We start from the raw sequence: 22,198 nt of genomic DNA, 5'->3' as shown, positions 1-22,198 counted from the left end.
GAGCCACAGCCTGCGGAGTCAGTCACATTCTTGGCTGGGATTCAATGACTGAGCCAGACACACACAAACACGAGAGAGAGAGAGAGAGAGAGAGAGAGAGAGAGAGAGAGAGAGAGAGAGAGAGAGAGAGAGAGAGAGAGAGAGAGAGAGAGAGAGAGAGAGAGAGAGAGAGAGAGAGAGAGAGAGAGAGAGAGAGAGAGAGAGAGAGAGAGAGAGCTCACTGACTCAGTCATACTGAATAGCAGGGGCAGAGGAGCGGAGGCGACGCGCCGTGTCCGGCTGCACCGATCTCTACTCTCGCAAAAAATACGGATTTAATGTGCGTGGATTGTGTATTTCACTGCTGAATTTGAAGTGGGGGATGTTCGGCTTCCCGTGGAATACTTTTGTTACAACTTGCGCGCTTGTGTTTCTGTTAGCCTACATTTGAGTTTTCTGTCCGCGCCTGTCTGTGGATATGGACAGAAGAGAGCGCGCTGCTGAAGGCAAGCCGGTCTGATTTGGGGAATCGGGGGGGTGGGAAACATATAGAATTAATGGATGTTTGATGAAGCCCTTTGCGCCTTATTGTGCTTATTTTCAGAGACTTGGAATTAGAGACGAGGAACGAGGACCTTTGAGTTGTTTCTCTAACCAGACTCTCAGTTGTACTTTTAAAACGGTGCGTAAAACATGGAAACGGTAACGCGACAGAGTTTCCAGCCTCACCCGGGACTGCAACAAACTCTCAAACAGTTCCACCTGAGTTCCATGAGCTCTCTCGGAGGACCGGCCGCTTTTTCGGCCAGATGGCAACACGATCTGCTCTTCAAGAAGGACGGGAAAGACCTTCCGGAGTCCGTGCTGCACCCCCCGCCTATGCAGCCTCCTCCGGTGATGTCGGGGCCGCTCTTCATCCCGTCCGACCGCTCCACCGAGAGGTGCGAGACGGTCCTGGAGGGCGAGACCATCTCGTGCTTCGCGGTAGGCGGCGAGAAGCGCCTGTGCCTGCCGCAGATTCTGAACACGGTGCTGCGGGACTTCTCGCTCCAGCAGATCAACTCGGTGTGCGACGACCTGCACATCTACTGCTCCCGGTGCACCGCCGACCAGCTAGAGATCTTAAAAGTGATGGGCATCCTGCCGTTTTCCGCGCCGTCATGCGGACTCATCACCAAGACGGACGCGGAGCGCCTGTGCAACGCGCTCATCTACGGGGGAACGTATCCTCCACAGTGCAAGAAGCATATCTACGGCGGCTCCATAGAGCTGGAACTCACCGAGAAGAGCTTCAAGATCTACCACGAGTGCTTCGGGAAGTGTAAGGGGCTGTTCGTCCCAGAGCTCTACACGAGTCCCACCGCGCCCTGTATCCAGTGCATGGACTGCAGACTCATGTACCCGACCCATAAATACGTGGTGCACAGTCACAAATCGCTGGAGAACAGGACTTGCCATTGGGGCTTTGACTCGGCCAACTGGAGGGCATATGTTCTTCTGAGTCCGGATTACACGGGGAAAGAGGAGAAAGCGCGTCTGGAGCAGCTGCTTGATGACATTAAGGAGAAATTTGATTTCGCCAATAAATATAAGCGGAAAGCATCAAGGGTGAGCCAGTTTTATCTTTTTTTTTTTTTTTTTTTTTTGCTAAAAGAGGGGGGAAATTGTAGTGTATCCAAGTGTCAACTTTGGAAAAAGGCCAAGATTTTCCATATTTTTAGTGACAAACTTAAGACTCATCAGTAAGTAGTCCTTTGGCAGACTTACAGTATACTTATTATAGGGACAGTCCCTATGGAGCAACATGAGGTTAAGTGCTCAAGAGCACATTGTTGATGTTCATGAGTAATTTCTGTGGGGGTTCGAACCAACAATCTTTAAATTGTCAGACTAGATCTTTTAACCACTAAGCCACACCATCCCAAAGTCTGTAGCAGTGTGTGATTTGTGTGTCTTTAGTATTGCATTGATATATTCCAAGAAGTATTATTTGTCATTCTCAGAAGAGTGCTTGAAAAAGGGCCAAGAATGCCAGTGCTTTGGTGACCAAGTCTTCAGACTCGAAAGACTATCACGATATTGGTTTCCCAGTCCGAATGTTACAACCTGATATCCAGGCATGAGATGTGGATTCTGTGTGTGGATATAGAGATATAATAGTCATCACTGAGCCTAAATTTAATGCCATAAAATATTTAACTTGAGCAGACCAACATAAAAATTGCAGAGAGGATTTCTAGGTGGGTCTGGGGTTTCACATAAAACATTGAATTGACCACCAACCAGCCTTCCATAGGTGTCGTGACCTCCGTCCCATTGGCCTTTACTGTAGATACAGTGCTGACTGTATAAACAAACAATCATTCAGGGCCATTAAAAGCCAAAGTGGTTGCAGTCTCTTTAAGGGCTTGGGCAGCATTCATGTCTAGTGCTTGTTCCTTATCATTTTGTTCCTCCATCTGTCTCTCTCAAGCCCAGCATGACTTCAACATGTCCCACAGCAACGGTGTCATGTTATGGTAATTCTGAAAAGGGTTGTTTAGTTATCAGGTACTTGACAGTGGATGTGTTTGTAATGATCGGGCCATTGAGGGTTTAATCACTGGGCTGTTGAGTTGAACCACTATAGTTTCGTGGGAGGGAAACATGTTCTCCAAACTGCACTCCAAGCTATCATTGTGTTTGCTTATAGTTTGCTGTTTATATATGCATCATAAAGCTCATTTATGTAGATCTTTCTCTACAGCAGACAGGTTCCTGTTTATGAGGTAGAGGATTAGAGGGGAAAACATTTTTTTTAGTGTGCCGCCCTCTGCAACACACACACACACACACACAAACACTCTGTGAATGGCAGGCCTGGTCATTTGCATGAACTGTTCCCCTTGAATGGAGCTGATGATGCAGGGATTGGAGTATTGTGGTGGAAACAGAATATGAACCAACAAAGAGGTGCATTCACCAACATCTCCTCCCTCCCATCTCTCTCTCTTTCTCTCTCTGATCAGCCTTTCTCCACCCCCACTCACCCACCCGTACACACATACAGTCGCTCCTTCACCCAGTTACTTTTCATGTACAGAGCTAGAGAATGCAAAACAAGGCCGTTTCAGAAACAGGGAGAGTGTGCTTACACACATTGATGTGTGTCATATGTGCTTACAGACTTGAACAGGCCACACGGTGAATGGCATTGCCTCGTTAACATCGAGCTGTTTCCCTCAGACTCAAGTGAGACCAAAATGTCCTGGAGCGCTCTGCATTATCACATTATCAGACCCCCCACTGCAGGCTTTTATCCATCTCAAGAGCTTTGCTGCCTCTCAGGACACACAAGAGGTAACACTCGAAAATCATCTGGATACATAGAGAGGAGGTGGAATATATCTGTAGATCTATCTAGAAAGGGAGAGAGGAAGAGATTTGGTGTATTTTTACATATGCCTGGTCACCCCTTTGCCAGGAAGAGTCGGAATTTGATACTGATGATTTCATAATGGCTTCTCGCACAAATGCAACCAAACAATTTCATTATCCAGTCAGATATTTGTATCAAAAGGCTCAGGCTTTCATATACAAGCTTTCTAGAGTGATGTAGACATAACAATTTGTATATTGTTTGAGTGTGTGGTTTATTCTGAAGCTCTGTTCCAAAACTTGTGAGCTGCCTTCCAAGGAAGCATCCATGGAACCTCAAAATTGACTGATTTGGAACACTATACATAGGTAGCAACTTGGCATGCCACACAAATAATGAAGCACTCAGGACACACAACTCAAAATTTTGTCCAATAGCGTTTAACATTAGCATGTTGCTAAGCTAATGGCACCATACTGTAATAAGTTTGAAAATATGTAGCACACAAATATTAAAATATATAAAATAGTTCATTTTCAATTAGTTTTTTCTGGACTTTTCAGTACTGAATTAGATGTAAGTAGCTATTATTACTCTGTGTGTGCAATTGTGACAGAGAGGTTGTGTTTTTTTTTTTTTTTTTTTTTTTGCTGAGTTATTTACAGAGCTTACTGAGACGTTCCTCATCTATGAAAAGTAGTCTGGCAGTCTCTCTCTCGCTCTTTCTCACACTCTCTCTTGCTTTCTCTGGGTGGGGTGAAGGAACTTCCTCTTTCATTGCTGCTTGCTCAGAGAAGGTCACAGACTGTTGTTACTCAACCCATCTCGACATATATGTGTGTTTGTGAGTATGTCTGTCTGGTGCTTTCAGTCTGCAGCCGGAAGACGCAACAAGACAGGATGTTCTGTGCTTCTGTGTCCCAAACACACACACACACACACACACACACACACACACACACACACACATTCATGCTGCCGCACTGTTAATTAAGAGTAAAATGTTCCTAGCCATTATGTTCTGTCAAGTTGTCTTAGGTCCAAATGCGCTGTCTTTTAACTTTCTACAGGAACTACTAGTGTTACGCTTGTTTGTTGAGACGAATACGGTTATTGCTACGAATCTAATTTCGAGGGTTCAAATGAGTTTGTATGTCTGACCATTTGGCAAACAAGGTTTGAGTTTACTGAACTCTAGAATACAGGTTCAAAGTGCAAGCATAGGTGTGGACTTCATGAGCAATCATGATTTTTTTTTAAAACTATAACAACATCTGGATCTGATTATCAGGAATGTTTATATGGATTAAACATAAAAATAGCTACTATATGACTTGACACTTAAAAAGCCATTGTAAGCTTACAATAGCCTAAGTGCTGTTGGTGACTAAAAGGCTTTTAAATAAATTAAAAGAGGTGACTAATATGCTTTAAAATAAATCAAATCAAAAGGATGTTACTTAGTTATTGAACTTATTGGAATGTTGGTTTATATACTATATCAATTTATTGTCTTTTTTCTTAATTTAAAAAACTTGATGTCTTGATGTCTTCTTGGGCAAAAGTATAGAATTAAAGACAGTAAAATTGTTTTACCCATTTTTTGTGATAAATGTTTTTACATTGATAAATTGACTCAACAAAATATTTGGCATTTCCATGCACTTTTCAGGCCCCTAAGCAAAAGCAAGCCCATATCATGACCACTTCCCACTTAGTCATCCATTTGATTTCCCCCTCCGAGTTTCCTGTTAAATGTGGAGGCGTTTTATCAGGGGTTATTTAGAGAGTTTTGGCAGACGGCGCATTCTTGCCGCCAGTGCAGGAAAACCGCAGCTCAGTGACGGGAAGGGAGAGTTGCGACAGCCGCATTCCAGGGCCGCCACTCCCAAAGCGCAGCAAGAACTGACTGATTAGGCAAACAAGAGTGTGAATGAGCATGAATGAAGCGTGCCCTCTTTCTCTCGCATTGTCTGTGCATCTGCCTCCGAAGCACTTAGAAACGCACACATCTGCACGCCTGCTCGGTATCAAAACTCTACCCCTGCCAACGTCTTGTCTCCTCCACAATCAAGTGTTTTTTCTTTTTCTTGGTCTTTAATTCCCTCCAGGTGCTGGAAGTGGGTAGTGAACTTCCGTAACCATCCAGTCATTAAGGCAGTTAAGTTATTTTCTAGCTTAATTGTTTGCTCTTTGGCAAAAAAGCTACATAATTTCATCTAAATCACTCCCTTTGATAAACACCTTGCATGTTCAATTTTTTTGTTTCGTTCTCTGCATACGGTTTGTCTGAATTGTGTTTTTTATTTTGGAGAGAGCATAGCATCTTTCCAATGTCTTCTGAGACAAGAGACCCCCCCCCCCCCCCCCTTAGTTCTACACCAGAATTCTCAGTGGGTGCAAGAGTTTTGGAAGAGGAAGCCAGTTCCCTGAGGGGATATTAGGTATGTCCCGTCTTATTCTCCAGGCATATCGCTCTTAAGCCCCCCACACACATTCACACCAGACAGCTCAACTCAGCTAATCTGCAGCTGGCCCCTGGGGCCTGTTGCATAAAACTGGTTTAGACTAGTCTTACTAGTTAGTCGTCTAAAATACAATTTTCAGTCAGTTGCATAAAAACTTAGATCAGTCTAATTTAAGACAAAAATGTAAGACAGCACACCTCAAGGCTAACTTTTGTTTACATTCCATGTTGCCATGGAAAATAACTGTCAGCTGAGCCAGTGGGGGCTTCAATTGAGAGCTGAAAGGGGCTTGAGTTGAGACTTTGTAGATGACTTTGACTTCATGTGTTTTTTTATTATTTGTGTTAAAATTAGGGATGCACCGATCCGATACCTGGATCGGTATCGGCTCCGATACTGAAGCTTTTAGACGGACCGGGTATCGGTCCGACGAGCCTGATCCAAATCTGCTACTGTGTGTTAGTCATATTCGTTACTGTCAAGCTCCAAAATTGACACAAAAGAACCATAAAAACACCATTAAAGCAGTTCATATGACTCGTGCATTTTATTCAAAGCCACTTGAAGACGTGCGATAGCTCTGTGAATCACAAAAGGCTGTGTTTAATAAGTAAATATATAGTGTGCGCAGCACCAGCACATTAATGAATGGTGCTGCTCTGTTGACACAAACTCACGCACAAGCTGGTAATGCACTCGTGGCTATTTTTAGCCTTCACAGCGGTGCGAAATATTTGAGTGCTACTCAAGAACAGCATCTCAGATGTAGATGCTCAATAGTTCAGTTCACTTATAATATGCATTTAGAATGGCACCTGAGGTGCATTTGACCAGAATTTGAATAAGAAGCAAATTAAACTGCTGTGAACTTGCCAACAAACAGACACATACAGGACTTCTTGGAGAGTTTAGAATGTCAAAATAAAAGCGTGAGGGTTTAAAAAGTGCACAATTTAAATATATTACTGTTGTTTTTAAAATTAAAAATCAATAATAATATTAATAGCAATGTATTATTATTATTATTATTATTATTGTCATCATTACTATTTGTTTACAATTTATAACAATATTTAAGTTGAATGGGTTCCAAAAAAGAACTGTGTGAATGAAAAGTGGACTGATGTCTTACAACTAAATTGAACAAAAAAGAGATCTGAATCCTTTAAAGTCCAGATGCAAGTTGAAACAATTAAAAAAAAAAAGAAAAAAAAAAAAGGAAAAAATAAAACATTGGTTTCTTTTCTACTGAAGACTGGAATTACTGTTAATTTTGCTGCTACATTATCCAGTATACTAGTTAATAATAAAGTGTTTCTTAATAAGCTATACATTTATATTGAAATAATGTGTAGTTAGAGGTTTGTGTTTCTTTACATATTAAAGAGTACTCCCAATTAGCTCCACACAATAATGTACAGATATTCTAAACTGATTATGCAAAAAAACAAGACTGGTATCGGCTTGGGATTGGTATCGGCCGATACTGAGATTCCCGATATCGGAATTGGATCGGAAGAGAAAAAGTGGTATTGGTGCATCCCTAGTTAAAATCACTATATTTGTTCATTAGAATCAATTTGGAAGCACTGTAGTCCTCTAATAAGCAAATATTTTCAGCAAATGAAAACTGTATTGAGTGTCCACTGTCGGCCATTTTTTTTAAAGCTGTTCAGTGTATTACTTTTCCCATAATGCTTTTCTTACTAAAGACAACTGTGTGCTTGTTTTATGCAACAGGCATTCTATGCCATCTTTAGCTAGTCAAACTAATTGTTTGACACAGTTTAAGTTAATGGCTATGTTTATGCAACCGGCCCCTGGTATGCATATCAATGGCTAAATCACGTAGAGCTGCATTTGCGCATTTCTCTGCCTGCCCTTCAGAATGCGAGGGGCTCCACTGCATCTGCTGACTATATAAACCAGAAGATCAGAGAACCGAGCTGAACTGCTTTTTAAAGTCCGTACAGTTCAAACTCATCATAAATAGGCTATGTTCCAGAACTTGGACTCGTGACAGAGAAAGGGATTCAATGTTTTTCAGTCAGTTATTGATATGAACAGGCTTTTGTTTGCATGTCCGCAAGGGATATTGTTGTGCAAGAGCACCAGACAAGAAACCCGAACAGTTTTACTCAATATGTAACTTGCAGAAAAACAGTAATCGGTTTCATTCATAACAAAGCTCATTCTTTACACTGACCCCGAATAAAATCCCTTCGCTAGGTGCTTATTAAATTAGACGTAATTTTTTTCGGAAGTGAGCATCTGCCGAGTGCTAAATAAGATTTTTCAAAGAGTCCGTCATTACAAGCCTGGACTGATTAATTAGGCAGAGAGAGAGAATATGTGGCTTTGTTTTAAAGATAAGACGGGGATATCTCCCTGGAACTATTCAAAACCTAATTTGCTTTTGTGGATCTAATAGAATGCAAATGCAAGTCGATTCATTAGATTTTTTTGTAGTTCAAGCATTTCAGTTCATGTGTGAAGATTCACACTCTGCTTATTTGCCACATTCTTGCTAATTTGATCAGTTTTTCACCTCTCAAGCTGAATTTCAAATCAAAATGGCACTTATGCAGCACTTATTTAACATTATTTAGCAACTTCAGAAGGGAGCGGGACTTTCCTTATCTTCAGCAGGATGACTTCCAATTATGCTTAAGGGATCACATATATTTAAGAAATAGACTTTAGTGAAAGTAGACGCCACGAATGTGAGGCTGTAAGGGCGGATGTACATCTTGTTCAAAATGTCTTGAGGTCATAGGGCAAGTTATTAAAACTTTTTTGTTTTACAGAGTTTTTTGTCAACTGGAAATTTGTGGAAGGTTGTATTTTCAATATTGCGTCGGCTTAATCATCGAAACCTTGGAACACGACAATCCGAAATATTGATATCTTCACCCTCTTTTTAATTCACATAAAATGACATTTGCCATCTATTCTCTTAATATCGATTCTTAAAATAACAAGATCGATCTTTTACTTTTACTTCAGTTTTGGCTGTGTTGATTTATTATATCTATTAGGGCTGGGCGATAAAACGGTATCGGTATTTATCGACGGTACACCTTTATCGATAACGATATAAAAAATGTTCGATATACCGCTCGATAGATTCACTTAAATGCATTAAAATGTAAATAGACATGAAGTTTGGTTACATGAACAACCCTCAAGCGTGCGCCGTCCCCGGATCATAAACAGCCTATCATATGGCTTGATAAAGGAGCGTGCTACGAGTGACAAGCAAACAGCCAATAACAAGTTGCATTGCTGTGGGGTTCGGTTGCGCCATCAGAACACATGAACACATGCGAAAATGAGTGCCGTGCCTGCCGGCGATGAGGAGATTGTGAATGAAAAGGACATGTCAGCTCGCCAGTGTGGCAGTTTTTTGGTTTCCCTGTGTCTGACCAAATCAGAACACCGCTGTGTGTAAGCTTTGCAAAAAAAAAAAAAAATGTCCCGGCCAAGTACGGAAACACAAGCAACTTATTTCATCACCTTAACCGCTTCCACCCTTTGGAATATGCAGCATGTCTACACCAGATCCACCACGATCTACAACTACCTCACCTCAAGAAACAACCCACAAGCAGTCCACGATGGAGAGGTACTCGGCAACAAAGCCTTATGAGAAATCCTCCAAACGATACAATGATATAACACTTATTTATTTAATCTTCATACAAGATAAAAGAAAGAAGATATTTGTTTAATTTTTTGTTTTGTTTTTGACTGTTAAAACTCAAATTATTTTTTTGTTTGCCTTAATAGAGTGGGTAAATAAAAAATACAGTGGTTAAATTCAAACCTTTTTTCTACTGGTCTTTGTTTAAAAAAGGTTATTAAAATGTATCAATAATTATCGATACTGAATGATATGAAACATTATACCGTGATACATTTTTTAGCTGTATCACCCAGCCCTAATATCTATTAAATAAATAGCAGTTGAACTGCATAATTGTGGCCCTGTTGTTAATTTTTTTAAATCCTTTTTTTTTCAATGTAACATCCTAGAAGGTTCCCTGTATAATTTACAGTATTATCTCAAGGAGAATTTCTTTCATATCATCAGCACACTCTTTTCAGTCTGCATCAAATGAAATATGCCATCTACTCTAACTAGGGCTGGGTAAAATTATAGAATTTCCGATTAATCGCAATCTTCATTTGAACAATCCTGATACTGATTCTTAAAATCCCAAGATCGATCTTTTACTTTCAGTTTAAAGTTTACTTTTTTTTGGTTGTGTTGATTATCACATCTGTTAAATAAATAGCAGTTGAACTGCAAAATTTAAGCCCTATTTTAAATTTTTTGCAATATACCAAGATAGAAGGTTGCCTGGATAATTTAAAGCATTAGCTAAGACAAAATATCTTTCATATGGAAGTAAAATTAATGTTATAATTGAAATATACCCACATGAATCCGAATCAAATCAAATTGTATCGAAATTGGAATCGAATCGAGTGCTTGTGAATCAAAATCAAATGAAAATGAGAAATCTGTATCAATATCCAACCATAACTCTCACTAAATTCTTCAACAGTGTTTTAACTTAAGTGATCTAACCCAAGCCCTACACTGGGATTCTTGAGATTCGTCATGTGATGACAAAACATGTTTAGATTTCAAAGGCTACAAGATTTCTCAAAATCCATTGAGTTTTATGGCAAAAGCAAACAAGACGGTATATTTTTGCTATTTATTCCTTCTTGCGTAATTGTCCTTCATCATAGCTAGACTGCGTTGTGACATTATATTCATGCCGCAAGCACACGCACTCACACACACACAGTTAAGCCTTCTAGCTTGTCCACCCCCTCCCTCTTGGGTTGCAGTAGCAATCTCATTAATGTCAGATGGAGATAAACACAGATAAAAGAGAGAGGTTCATCACGGGGCTTCCTTTCTTTCACACTCCTTCCACCCAACCCCCGCACATCATTCAACCCAGTCTACGTTTGTGTGTTTGTATTGGCTGGCCATTGGGAAGGCATTCATATACCTGAGAGAAAGATGTGTCTGGGGGAGGTGAGGAAGATGGGATGGGGGTGGCAGACAGAAGAGTGTGGGACTTTTTTTTTTTCTATGTCTGGCATTAAAAGGGAGGAGGGGTGGGAAAATAGATGCATGTTGGGGGGGGGGGGGGTGTTTCCGCAGATACTGTGATTGTCTGTGTGAGACTAGAAGTGCTAATATGTGACAAAGTGTGAGGTCAGTTTTTGATTTGGTGAAAACACTGACCAGACATTGTAAATATTAAATGTTAGGCAGACTGTTAGGATGAGATCACATGTCTTGGGCGCACCAGAATAACAAGTCTAATGAAAGATTGAATGAATTAACAAAACAAGGAACTCAATCCAACATTCTGTCTGACAGCTTATTTCTGTAACGTGTGCACTTTGCTTTAAATAAATAAAACATTAATATCATTCATTCCTTCTTTTTGCATTCATTCACTGTGACTGTAGAGATGTATTATTAATGGAAGTTAAGCACAGGCAAAGAGAAACACTGTTTACTGAATGAGTTCCGCTTTGAAAAATTCATCACATACGCCTCTGCGATCTGTGCAACTCACCTTCCGTTCCATCCTTTGCCCGTATATCAACATATAGATCATATAGATCCAAATTGTAATCCTTCTTTTATGAAGTGTTGTTAAGTTTGACCATATTTACTTTCTTAATAAATGTCCCTGATCTTATTGCAAACGATTGCGAATTTTTTTTTGCTTTCTGTTGCCGAAACCAAGGCCGTTTGGGCGGGGACAGATAGTATTCACCAATAATATCATAGCCTACTTTTCACAATCCAATCAAATACAGATAGATAAAATCCAGTCCTGCTCGATTTACAACTAAATGTTCAGTTGAACTTTAAAGAAGTACGTTACAATATGGGAGTGAAATGCATTGCAAATGTAAAAGTTCACTATTTGTAATCAATTTGTAACTATTGATTGCACATTATACCTTATCTTTAGTTATTTGTCAATATGACAAGCTGTTTTCTTATGTCTGTGAGTATATATGAGAGTATATCCAACACACGAAATTGTCAGGATTCATATGACTTTTCTAAATTTGGCTAATTCATATTATATATCGTGCGACACTGGCATGTCGATGCATCCACATTCAAACACAAAAGAATACAGGGTTAGGACCACCTCTGTTCTCAGGGCCACACATATACAACCTCACAAAATGCATCCTGTATGAATTTTGATTCCTATTCTTTTGATCGATACTATGATTGTAGATTGTTGAGCTAAAATGTGTGTGTGCATTGGATTTTCTGCTGTGTCAGCCGAACCCCATTCTCTTTGTGTGACGGAGTATGCCTCTTGCTGGTGGTGTGTGTGTGTGTATGTGTGTATTTGTGTGTGTGTTTAAGAGCAGTCTGACACATGACCCTTCTCATCAAACCCCTCTCTATTCAGACCGACTGACCAATCGGGGGCCTCTGTTCAGCTTCCACTGGACACATGGCTGTCTGACAGAGACAGCATGACAGTTGAACACATACACACACACATGCAGAGAGAGTGACACTTCTTCATTCAAACTGAAATGAATTTTTTTGGAGACAATCTGCCCCTATAGCAGCTATCTATATATATGTATGCCATAGCTTGACATAACAAAGTTTTAAAGGAAAATAGACACTATAATACTGTAACAATATGTATAAGCTAGTACATCAACATAGCATGTTACCCTACCATATAGGTGAATCACATTAAAAATGTCTAGAAAGGTCCAGGTCATATTTCGCCACCAAAATCCAAACAAATCTGTAATTTGACAACTAAAAAGAGATATTTGGCTCCTAAATGTAAATAGAGGGGTTGTGTTTAATTGCTTAGACGTGCTTAAAATAATGTTGCAATGCAAACAAATCTTAACGGCACTTAAAACAGGCTTTATTTCCTTAATGAAAAATTCAATTACTTATATATATATATGTATATATATATACCAAGACATGTTTTCTTTATTTTTTTTACTGTATAGCTTTGTACCCAGACACGAAAAGAAAGATATAGTCTCACAAATAACTAAGCATTCTTCCTCACCCTATTCTAAATGAAGCCCTCATCTGTTCCCTGTGGCATTTGGTTTAAGATGCACCATAATTTGGTTTGGTTAGTCAGACTTGTATAACTGCAGTTCTTTGAAGCGTGCCCTGCACAGAGGGATCCTACTTTATAATGTGTAATTTGACATTGAAATGAGTAGACAGATATACTATTACTGTACATGGCTGGACAAAAATGTAACTCAAATCCTTTAGTTATGTTTGCTGTGAGTGGAATTGCAGGACAGCATGAAATATGCTGCTGTCTGGGCTCTTGGCAACATCTACAGTGGAGACAGAGAGAGAGAGAGAAACAGATGATGGGTTTACAATCTTGACTGCTGTACTGATGTCACTGCCAGACAGGCAGCAGGGTATGGATGCGATGAATTGCACAATTTAGTGTGAATTTGCATTAAGAGGTAAATACATTTACTTACTCGTAATAACTCCATCTGTCTGTCACTCACCCAAATGGTTCATCACTGAATCAGAACATCCACACATTCTCACACCCACACGTTTACTTAATAATCTAATTGGGGACATAACTATAGACTTCTATGGTTTTTACACAAAGCTAATAATTAAAACAATTTAATAACCCTAGTTTGGATGTCCCCGAAATGTCCCACACTATAGTTTGCTACAAGACATAAGGATTCCACTGTGACACCACTCAGGTGAGACTCTGACCACATAAGGCACAGTAATCCCTTTTTAACGATAACCTTCAAGATTACAGGCCACATAACTGGGGCAGAGGGCGAGTGTGTGCTTGTGTGTGTGGATGTTAGTCAGTGCTCACACCCTATCTAAATGATCAACCACACACTGCTGTCTGCAACACAGCATGGCTCTGCCATTGATGTGTCCTGCGTGTTGCATTTCATTGGGAGGCAAATAAGAGGGTCTTTTTTGTCTGCCGTTTGTGCGTGTGCAAGTGTGTTTGTGTCTCGCAAGAGTATTGAATATTAAAGAATGGGAGGGTGCAGACCCAGTGTCAAGGGACACTCCTGGCCACAAGAAGGGTTTTGTGTTCGGGTGATGGAGAGCACACCAAGGTCTCATCTCCCGTTCCTGGGGTACGACTGAGCTCCTTTTGTCCTTCAAATGTCTGAAAAGGATAAGATAGAGTTTAGGAATGGGACTAAGACTAGAAGACAAAGCCCAGGCCTGAGTCTATTGTTTTGGCTGTGGTCTTCACAAGCCCTGCACTCAAGTCAGATGACTTTTGTTGTGTTTCATTTGCCCTGGGTTTTCATTAACATTATCAAATTTTTTATTGTCCTATTCTTTTCAGAGTGAGGCTAGCATAGCTAACAATTTGATGTTATGGTGTAGCGTGCAGGACAGAAAGAGAAACTCAACATATGGACCGCCATTACAGATATTTACGAAAGAATGTTTCATCTGAAAACATTGCATTGTGTTTTAATGTCATATTTGTCTATAACCCTCTTTAAAAGAGCGAATGTATGCACATTCTAGTTAATTCTTAAATGTAATGTAAATACATTCACTGAACATGGTTCTAACATTCACATATTTTCTGAATTGTAAATGTTGTGAAATTGTTTGCTGAATATATTTCTAAAATGCATACATTCTGATTCATAAATGTTAAGGATACATTCACTCCATAGTAGGCCTAGTCTTTTTTATTTTGTACTTTCTGATGATCATCTGCTCCATTTACACAGGGAACAGAAAAGGGTTTGAGTGATTCATGATCATTATCATCTACCTGCATGATTTTATGTCCATCTACTGTATTTGTATTGCTTATTGTGGATGCTCTTGTGTGTTTTTAAGAGCTTTCTTTCTAGAAAATGATCTTTAAGGAAAAGTGTCAGCACCATTTGAAATAAAAAGGGAAAAAGTCCAAACTGAAACATCAATCAAATTAACACAATTGTCTGTTCTCATTTTATTTTTGCCATTTATGACGGAGGTCAGATTATCTTTCAATGGACTGTTGTAACGATGTAATTGTAATGTGACACTGCCAAAGACTAAAACAATAAATAAAGGGATCCAGCACAGTGTCATGCAAATGTCTTTCTGACTTTTTATAACATTGAAGATGTGGTAGATAATTCTAGAATTTTAATTGATGTTTCAGTTTGCGGTGACAGGACGCATGTAACTTTGCGACCAAGAGGTCTGTTATTTCATGACACAATTTTAGAACCTGATAGTATGTCTCAATTAGGGGTTGCGTGACTACTGATTTTTAATAGTCAACTCATGATGTAGCATCATTGACGTCATTCTTTTGTGTCATCTTTATCAAAGTACATTTGAGCCACTTCGCTCTTTCAATGCAGAGCCATCAGAATCCACACATGCTGGCAAGTTTCCAAGACGTAGGATGGCAGGGCAAGATTAATTTATATTCATGAGTAAAGCGATAACTGATTGGACGATTCAGTAATATTCATCAGGAAAGCGCTACTTCATTGGTCAGAGAAACTATAACCCAACCCCTAAACCTAACCTTAACAAATCAGATAGAGCTTTCCTCATTTATATGAATGAGTCTTCCCTTGCCATCCTACAATTTGGAAATCCGCCACCCACTGAATTTCCTACAGACGTTTTGTAAATCATGTGGAAAGTGACAAGTCGACTTCAGGCTGACAGTGTAGACTATATTAGTTCTAGTTGACTAGTTGACTAGTCTATGCAACCCCTAGTCTCAATATTTGCTCACTCTTTTGCGACACACTCAAAAGTGTGTACTTTTCCATAACAAAAAAAGTAGACACTTTAAGGGCGCAGTATAGGTAGATGAATCGAGACGCAGGACTTGCCATTTTGTTCTTTGATTAAGAGACGCGGCGTATCAGTTCCAGCCTTAAGCCTGCAGGCTATTTTGATTTTGCTGAACAGGTAACAAAAGATTGTCTGTCTCTGTTCAACAATACCCCTCCCCCGCTCTTAGTTTTGCTAGAGCCTTTGCTGTCAAATGCTAACAATATTGCACAAGTTGCTGGCCCTCGAAGTGAATAATGTTGTGGTTTTTAAATGATTTCACGTTGTGGTTAGCAAATGACTTTTTGAATCATAATTTGTTCAGCTGCATTGTGAAAGAAATGTTTGAGTGGTGATTTTGGTGAATAGTGAGCCTAGCGTTCTGATTGAATAGTTTTTTCCCATTTTTTTTTCTTCTGAAACTGAAATTGTACTAAAATAAAATAGTAAAATAGCACATAGTCCTCTAAAGTTTAGGAGCACATAGGTGTTTGAATTCACAAACTGCATTAGAGAGGACAATTGTGTTTATTTACAACAGGTTTTTCCTGCATAGAGAATTATGAGGCGGCCACCTCCATCAAATTTCGTGCCGCCTCCAACTGTCAGGGTAAGTATAATGTTTGCTCTAAACTTTGTGTTTGCCACTGCTGTGAAATTAAACCACTATAAAAAAATCTCCATAGAGCCAGCAGAACTTAGGCAATAGCCCTCCATTAAGCTTAACAACAAGCAAGCTAATCAGGCGTTGGCTCAAAATAGCGTCGTGCAGGGTCAGAAATGCCATCAAAATTCAGTATTTTAATTTAATTTGCGCCGGTGCAATCACCTGACTTTCCCTGATAACAGCAGAAAGAAATACTCCATCATTTTTGGTCATACAGATAAGAGGAAGACATCATTCGAAACTATAAAGGGTTTATTTTACAGCAAAATGTTGTGGTTTTGTAAAATAAAGAAATCATACAGGATGCACTTTCTGCCATCTCGGTCTCCGTGAACTTCTGTCAGGAGCGCGTCACGAAAATGAACCGAAACTCAGCGTATGCTTGCCACAGACATGAAAAATATGTCTGTAGAAAGCTTGAATTGTCTACTTTTAAATGAACCAATTTAAATCGAAAACAAATATTCTCTGATTGTGTAATCTGTATGAAACCAACGAGAGGTACAGTCTTTCCCGTTTGAGCTCATTATCGTTTTTGGAAGAAGACACGCTGTGAATTTACCTCAGAAGAAGAGCGTGATCCGATACGGCCTTTCTAACACAAAAAGTGTCTCACAAAATTTAATTTTGTGAGCGAAAACTGGAGTCTACAAAATCTATTAAGTGTTTCATGGCCTTATTTCAGTGACATTGATTTTCTCAAAAATGCAAACATGTACATCTCATGTTTGGAGTCTCTTATGTTACAACACTGCTGAGAAAGTGATGCAGTTTATTTATTCATTTAGTTAATTATTCATGCTTGACATGATGGCTACAATCATGTCATCTGTATCTGGGCAAAATTTTGTATCGTTATCTCAAAGCAAGTTATGGCATTTGGAACCAAGGTAGCCTTTTTTATCAAAAGTCCAAAAAACTCTCCAAACAAGTGTTCTGAGGGTTTTACTGAACCTAAGAACTACTTACATTTGTTAATGCCACAATAAACCAGAAACATAATTACATAGAATAAGTAACAAGTAATTAGATCCAGCATTGTTTCAGTTGTGCGTATGGTAAATCAAGACCTGTCAATCTAAGCGATCAGTCCAATCCAAGCTGTAAAACAGTGGCCGATTGGTCTCTACACATCGTCCCTTTCCACCATACCCACCCACATACCTGAGATCAGAGATGATCTTATTATCGGTTTAAGAGGTTAATCAAGTTTGCTGTTTGTTAACTATAAATGAACACATTAGCTGTTATGTTGTATTTAATTAATTTAATGTTGAACAGGTTAGCTTTTTTAATTAAATAAGTTGATAATTGTCATTTTCTTCAATCATCTATTTATTAGAATACCTAAAATATGTTGCTTGTAAGTGTTTGCTTCAGCCAGGGGAAGGCATGGTACATGTGTATGTGTGCACATGATCAGGATGGTACCACCTCTGCCTCATCTTGAGCCAGGAAAAACCTTGTACAATTAGGCTATTTGCGAGAGATATGTTTACATAGGCCAGTGGTTTAGCTATTTTATCTTTGGTGAATTGAATTTAGGCTTCCATATCCTAAATCTATTATTTAAATACAGAATGGGTGAATTTCCAAATGGCTGAAGGGTGAGAACACCGTCTCTGTTTTGGAACTATGTTAGTCCACCTCATCAGGTTTGGTCAATTTATTTGATACGGTTTAAAGGGATAGTTCACCCAAAAATGAAAATATGGTAATAATTTACTCACCCTCATCTTGTTCCAAACCCAGATATGACTGTTGTTTTCTATGGAACACAAAAGGAGATGTTAGTCAGAATGTTAGCCTCACTCACCATTTACTTTCATGGCATCTTTTTTCCATACAATAAAATTGAATGGTGACTGAGGCCAAATTCCTCCTAATATCTCTTTTTTGTGCTCCTTTGAAAAAAAGAAAGAACATGAGGGTGAACGATCCCTGTAATTTGGCAGGATTTTGCTGACAGATCTTTAAGAAAGTGGAGGAATTATTTATTTTTGACTCCTATCCTGGCCATCATAGAGTGGTTAGAGCTCTTAACTAGTCAGAAGAAGTTTGGAAAGGCCATGAGGTTTGGGGGAGGAAGGAGTGTGTATGTATGCTCTCAGTTTACTCCAGGTGAATTAAAGTGCTGGAAACAATGGTTTATAATACCATTAGCATCCGGTCTGGTGTGGTGCCTCAGGTTAGCGATTGTGAGTCATTGATCCCTCACAATTAATACTATTTCAACCCGGTACCACTCCTCCAAATGAGCTGACAATGGACATGCTAAATAAAACACTGTGTGTGAAACCAGAGCTCTGTGTGTGTGTGCCTGTGAAGCGAGGTAAGGGCTCAGGTTAAAGCTGTGCTGCTCCCCCTGTGCTCTGTGCTAACATGCAGACGTTCTACACCACCACTACAGTGGAATCCATTGATTTACTGTCTGAAACCACTCCTCGCCTGCCCACACATGTAATCTCGTACTGAAAAGGACTGTCACACACACTCACATGCAAACACAAGCTTGCACAGAGACACAGAGAGATAGTCGAACAAAATCTCTCCCAGGCCTTTTTTTTTCCATGAGGAAATTGAAGATAATTGTACCCTCTTAGTCTCCGACTAGCCCGCCAGGTTTTAAAGAGGCATCTTATATCTGACAATACGTCTTTGTTTCCTTTCTGTACGGCTGTCTCGATGAAGTAGAACGTCTGACACATATAGCGTTGCAGTTGTGGTATCTAATTACAGGTCACTACTATTTACATTTGTCCTGCACAGACTTTTGTAATAGTGGTCTGATATTTTGCTTCTCTCTCGCTCTCTATACTTTGACCTTCATCTCACTATTAGGCGAATCAGTCTGTTTAATTATCTCTTTACCTTGGCTTCTAACAATCCATGCCTTTAGTGGATCAATGTTCTAACTGTATTTTGCAGCTTTGAGCTGATCAGCAAGTTCCTCTGTACTGAGGTCAAGACATTATATTATGTTATATTATATTATAATCTGTGCTCATATTGAATTAAATTTAACTCTTTTTACATGGAAGGAACCTAGCAAACACATATTTATGGGTTACACCTTAAAATAAACCTGACATAATTTACTCTGTTTCATTGCATTTCAAACCTGAATGACATATTTTTTATTTTTTTATTTTATTTTGATGACTGTTGACACTGCCCATGAGAGAATTTTTATTTGATGAGGGGTGAACTATCCCTCTGGCTTAGTCACACAAAGTGCTGGAGATTTAAGAAAACGTCAATGTTTTGTAAATTTTGTGGCTTTTAACTACGTGTCCACACACCTTAGGTTGGAGAGCCATTATATTCTTTATTTTGTCAGTGATAAAAATGTTTAAGCTGTGGAAAAGTGATTTCATAAGATGGAGAATGTGGCGGCTCTGTGGCTGGAGTGTTATTCAGAAACACACTGAGCTATAGCCTGTTATTGTGGGCAAGCGAGACAGAAGTCTGTGTCATTGGAGAGATGTTGTGTCTTTAAGGAAGGACAGAGGTTGAGCTGTTTTGTCTGTGTATGAGGGGAGGTAAAAATACATACACACACACACACACACACACACACACACACACACACACTGTCAAAATGCATTCGCATACAAGGTCTAAGGAGATGGCATCAAATTCAGGAAGCCCAGTGTAACATCAGAATGCGCTTCCTGCAGTAATCAATAGATCTCAGGGCCATACACACACCCACACGTACACACAGACTTTAACAAGGGCGTGAGCGGATAAACAAATTGCCCTTGCACTTTAATCAGACTCGGAGAGAAACAAGTCTTTTGCAAAAATTTTGTAATTGATGCTTGAAGAATAGCTTTGCTATTACATGCTTTAAAAGCCGCTTTGCAATCGGAAAAAAATAATGACACTAAAACAGCACCCACCAAGCCAAATCGCAGTCAACCAATAGAAATATTACCAGCGCATCCAAACTTATCCTATATATCTTCACTTGCTTGATTGTAATGAAGTGACTGTATAAATATGCTCGTACTTTTAATATACAAGCTCTACTGTGTGTCGGCCAGGTCTGTTTGAAATTGTTCAGGAGATCTATTGAGTCGTAAATCAATGCGGCTCTTCACGGCCAAGGAGAGACAGTGTAAAACTGATGCAAATTGAGACAGAAGTGAATTGATAAGGCCTGGGCTGCATAATAAGCTCACTTGAAGCTAACACAGGCTAAAGTGTCCATTCTGAGAAGAGATGGATGGAGGAATGGATGGTAAAATGGAAGGGGGAAGAAGATGAAGCAAGCAAGCAGAATGAGAGAAGACACAATTTGCCATATCAAACAGTCCTGGATATAAGTATTTAAATTAATCATTCAATTGATACATCAAATCTGTGTAAAGTTATAGGCCTTTCCAATATTACAATGTTGTTGTCATGATGACGTAACACCAGTAAACGCAGTTATCTGGTATATGTTGTAACTCTGATAAATCCCTTATTTTGTCACACTAAAATCATCTTAACATTTATAATGTTAATGTCTTGTGGCTATACAGTGCATCCGGAAAGTATTCACAGCGCTTCACTTTTTCCACATTTTGTTATGTTACAGCCTTATTCCAAAATGGATTAAATTCATTATTTTCCTCAAAATTCTACAAACAATACCCCATAATGACAACGTGAAAGAAGTTTGTTTGAAATCTTTGCAAATGTATTAAAAATAAAAAACGAAAAAAATCACATGTACATAAGTATTCACAGCCTTTGCCATGACACTCAAAATTGAGCTCAGGTGCATCCTGTTTCCACTGATCATCCTTGAGATGTTTCTACAACTTGATTGGAGTCCACCTGTGGTAAATTCAGTTGATTGGACATGATTTGGAAAGGCACACACCTGTCTATATAAGGTCCCACAGTTAACAGTGCATGTCAGAGCACAAACCAAGCCATGAAGTCCAAGGAATTGTCTGTAGACCTCCAAGACAGGATTGTATCGAGGCACAGATCTGGGGAAGGGTACAGAAAAATGTCTGCAGCATTGAAGGTCCCAATGAGCACAGTGGCCTCCATCATCCATAAATGGAAGAAGTTTGGAACCACCAGGACTCTTCCTAGAGCTGGCCGCCTGGCCAAACTGAGCGATCGGGGGAGAAGGACCTTAGTCAGGGAGGTGACCAAGAACCCAATGGTCACTCTGACAGAGCTCCAGCATTTCTCTGTGGAGAGAGGAGAACCTTCCAGAAGAACAACCATCTCTGCAGCACTCCACCAAATAGGCCTGTATGGTAGAGTGGCCTCAGACTGGGGCAAAGGTTCATCTTCCAACAGGCCAACGACCCTTAGCACACAGCCAAGATAACAAAGGAGTGGCTCCGGGACAACTCTGTGAATGTCCATGAGTGGCCCAGCCAGAGCCCAGACTTGAACCCGATTGAACATCTTGGAGAGATCTGAAAATGGCTGTGCACCGACGCATTTAAGTTCTTAGGGCGAGTTGGCTAGTTGATATGGCAACAAACAAGAGCAACTGCATTAATATTGGAAATTAACATTTATTAAGTGAGAGAAAGTCTGAAAGAGAGCGAAAAGGAAAGAAGAGGGTATCTAAGCTAGCAGGTTCTATTCTTGAGTGTGTAGTTTTTGGCAGCAATGACAAAAGAACACACACTCTCTGTGTCCCCATGTGCAGGGACCCTCTTCCAGCTCTGCTTGCTTATCAGATGAAATTGGACCCGTCTTTTTTCAACTGCTCAAACTGTCTCCTGAGGAGGCTTAGATCTCTCCTCTGCCTGGGTGTAGTCGCTCTTGCTGGGCCTCAGCCAGTTCTTCCACTTCGTGGGGCTCTCCATTTACCTAAGGTCTATTCAGTTTGTTGG

The 22,198-nt window shown here is 39.7% G+C and overlaps 1 protein-coding gene across 1 annotated transcript in view; it reads left to right on the top strand.

Moving 5' to 3' along the window:
* The first annotated feature begins 229 nt into the window (after window positions 1-229).
* LOC127415073 (ski oncogene-like) overlaps window positions 230-22,198 on the top strand; it is a 77,647-nt gene continuing 55,678 nt past the window's right edge. The window contains exon 1 of the mRNA XM_051653562.1: window positions 230-1,587. Within this exon, the coding sequence (XP_051509522.1) occupies window positions 673-1,587 (915 nt within the window). The 5' untranslated portion in view covers window positions 230-672. The remainder of the gene's footprint in view (window positions 1,588-22,198) is intronic.

The sequence above is a fragment of the Myxocyprinus asiaticus genome, chromosome 24, assembly GCF_019703515.2.
Source record: "Myxocyprinus asiaticus isolate MX2 ecotype Aquarium Trade chromosome 24, UBuf_Myxa_2, whole genome shotgun sequence".
Lineage (NCBI taxonomy): Eukaryota > Metazoa > Chordata > Actinopteri > Cypriniformes > Catostomidae > Myxocyprinus > Myxocyprinus asiaticus.
The sequence above is the reverse complement of the archived record's forward strand: the minus strand, read 5'-3'. Positions and strand labels throughout refer to the sequence as shown.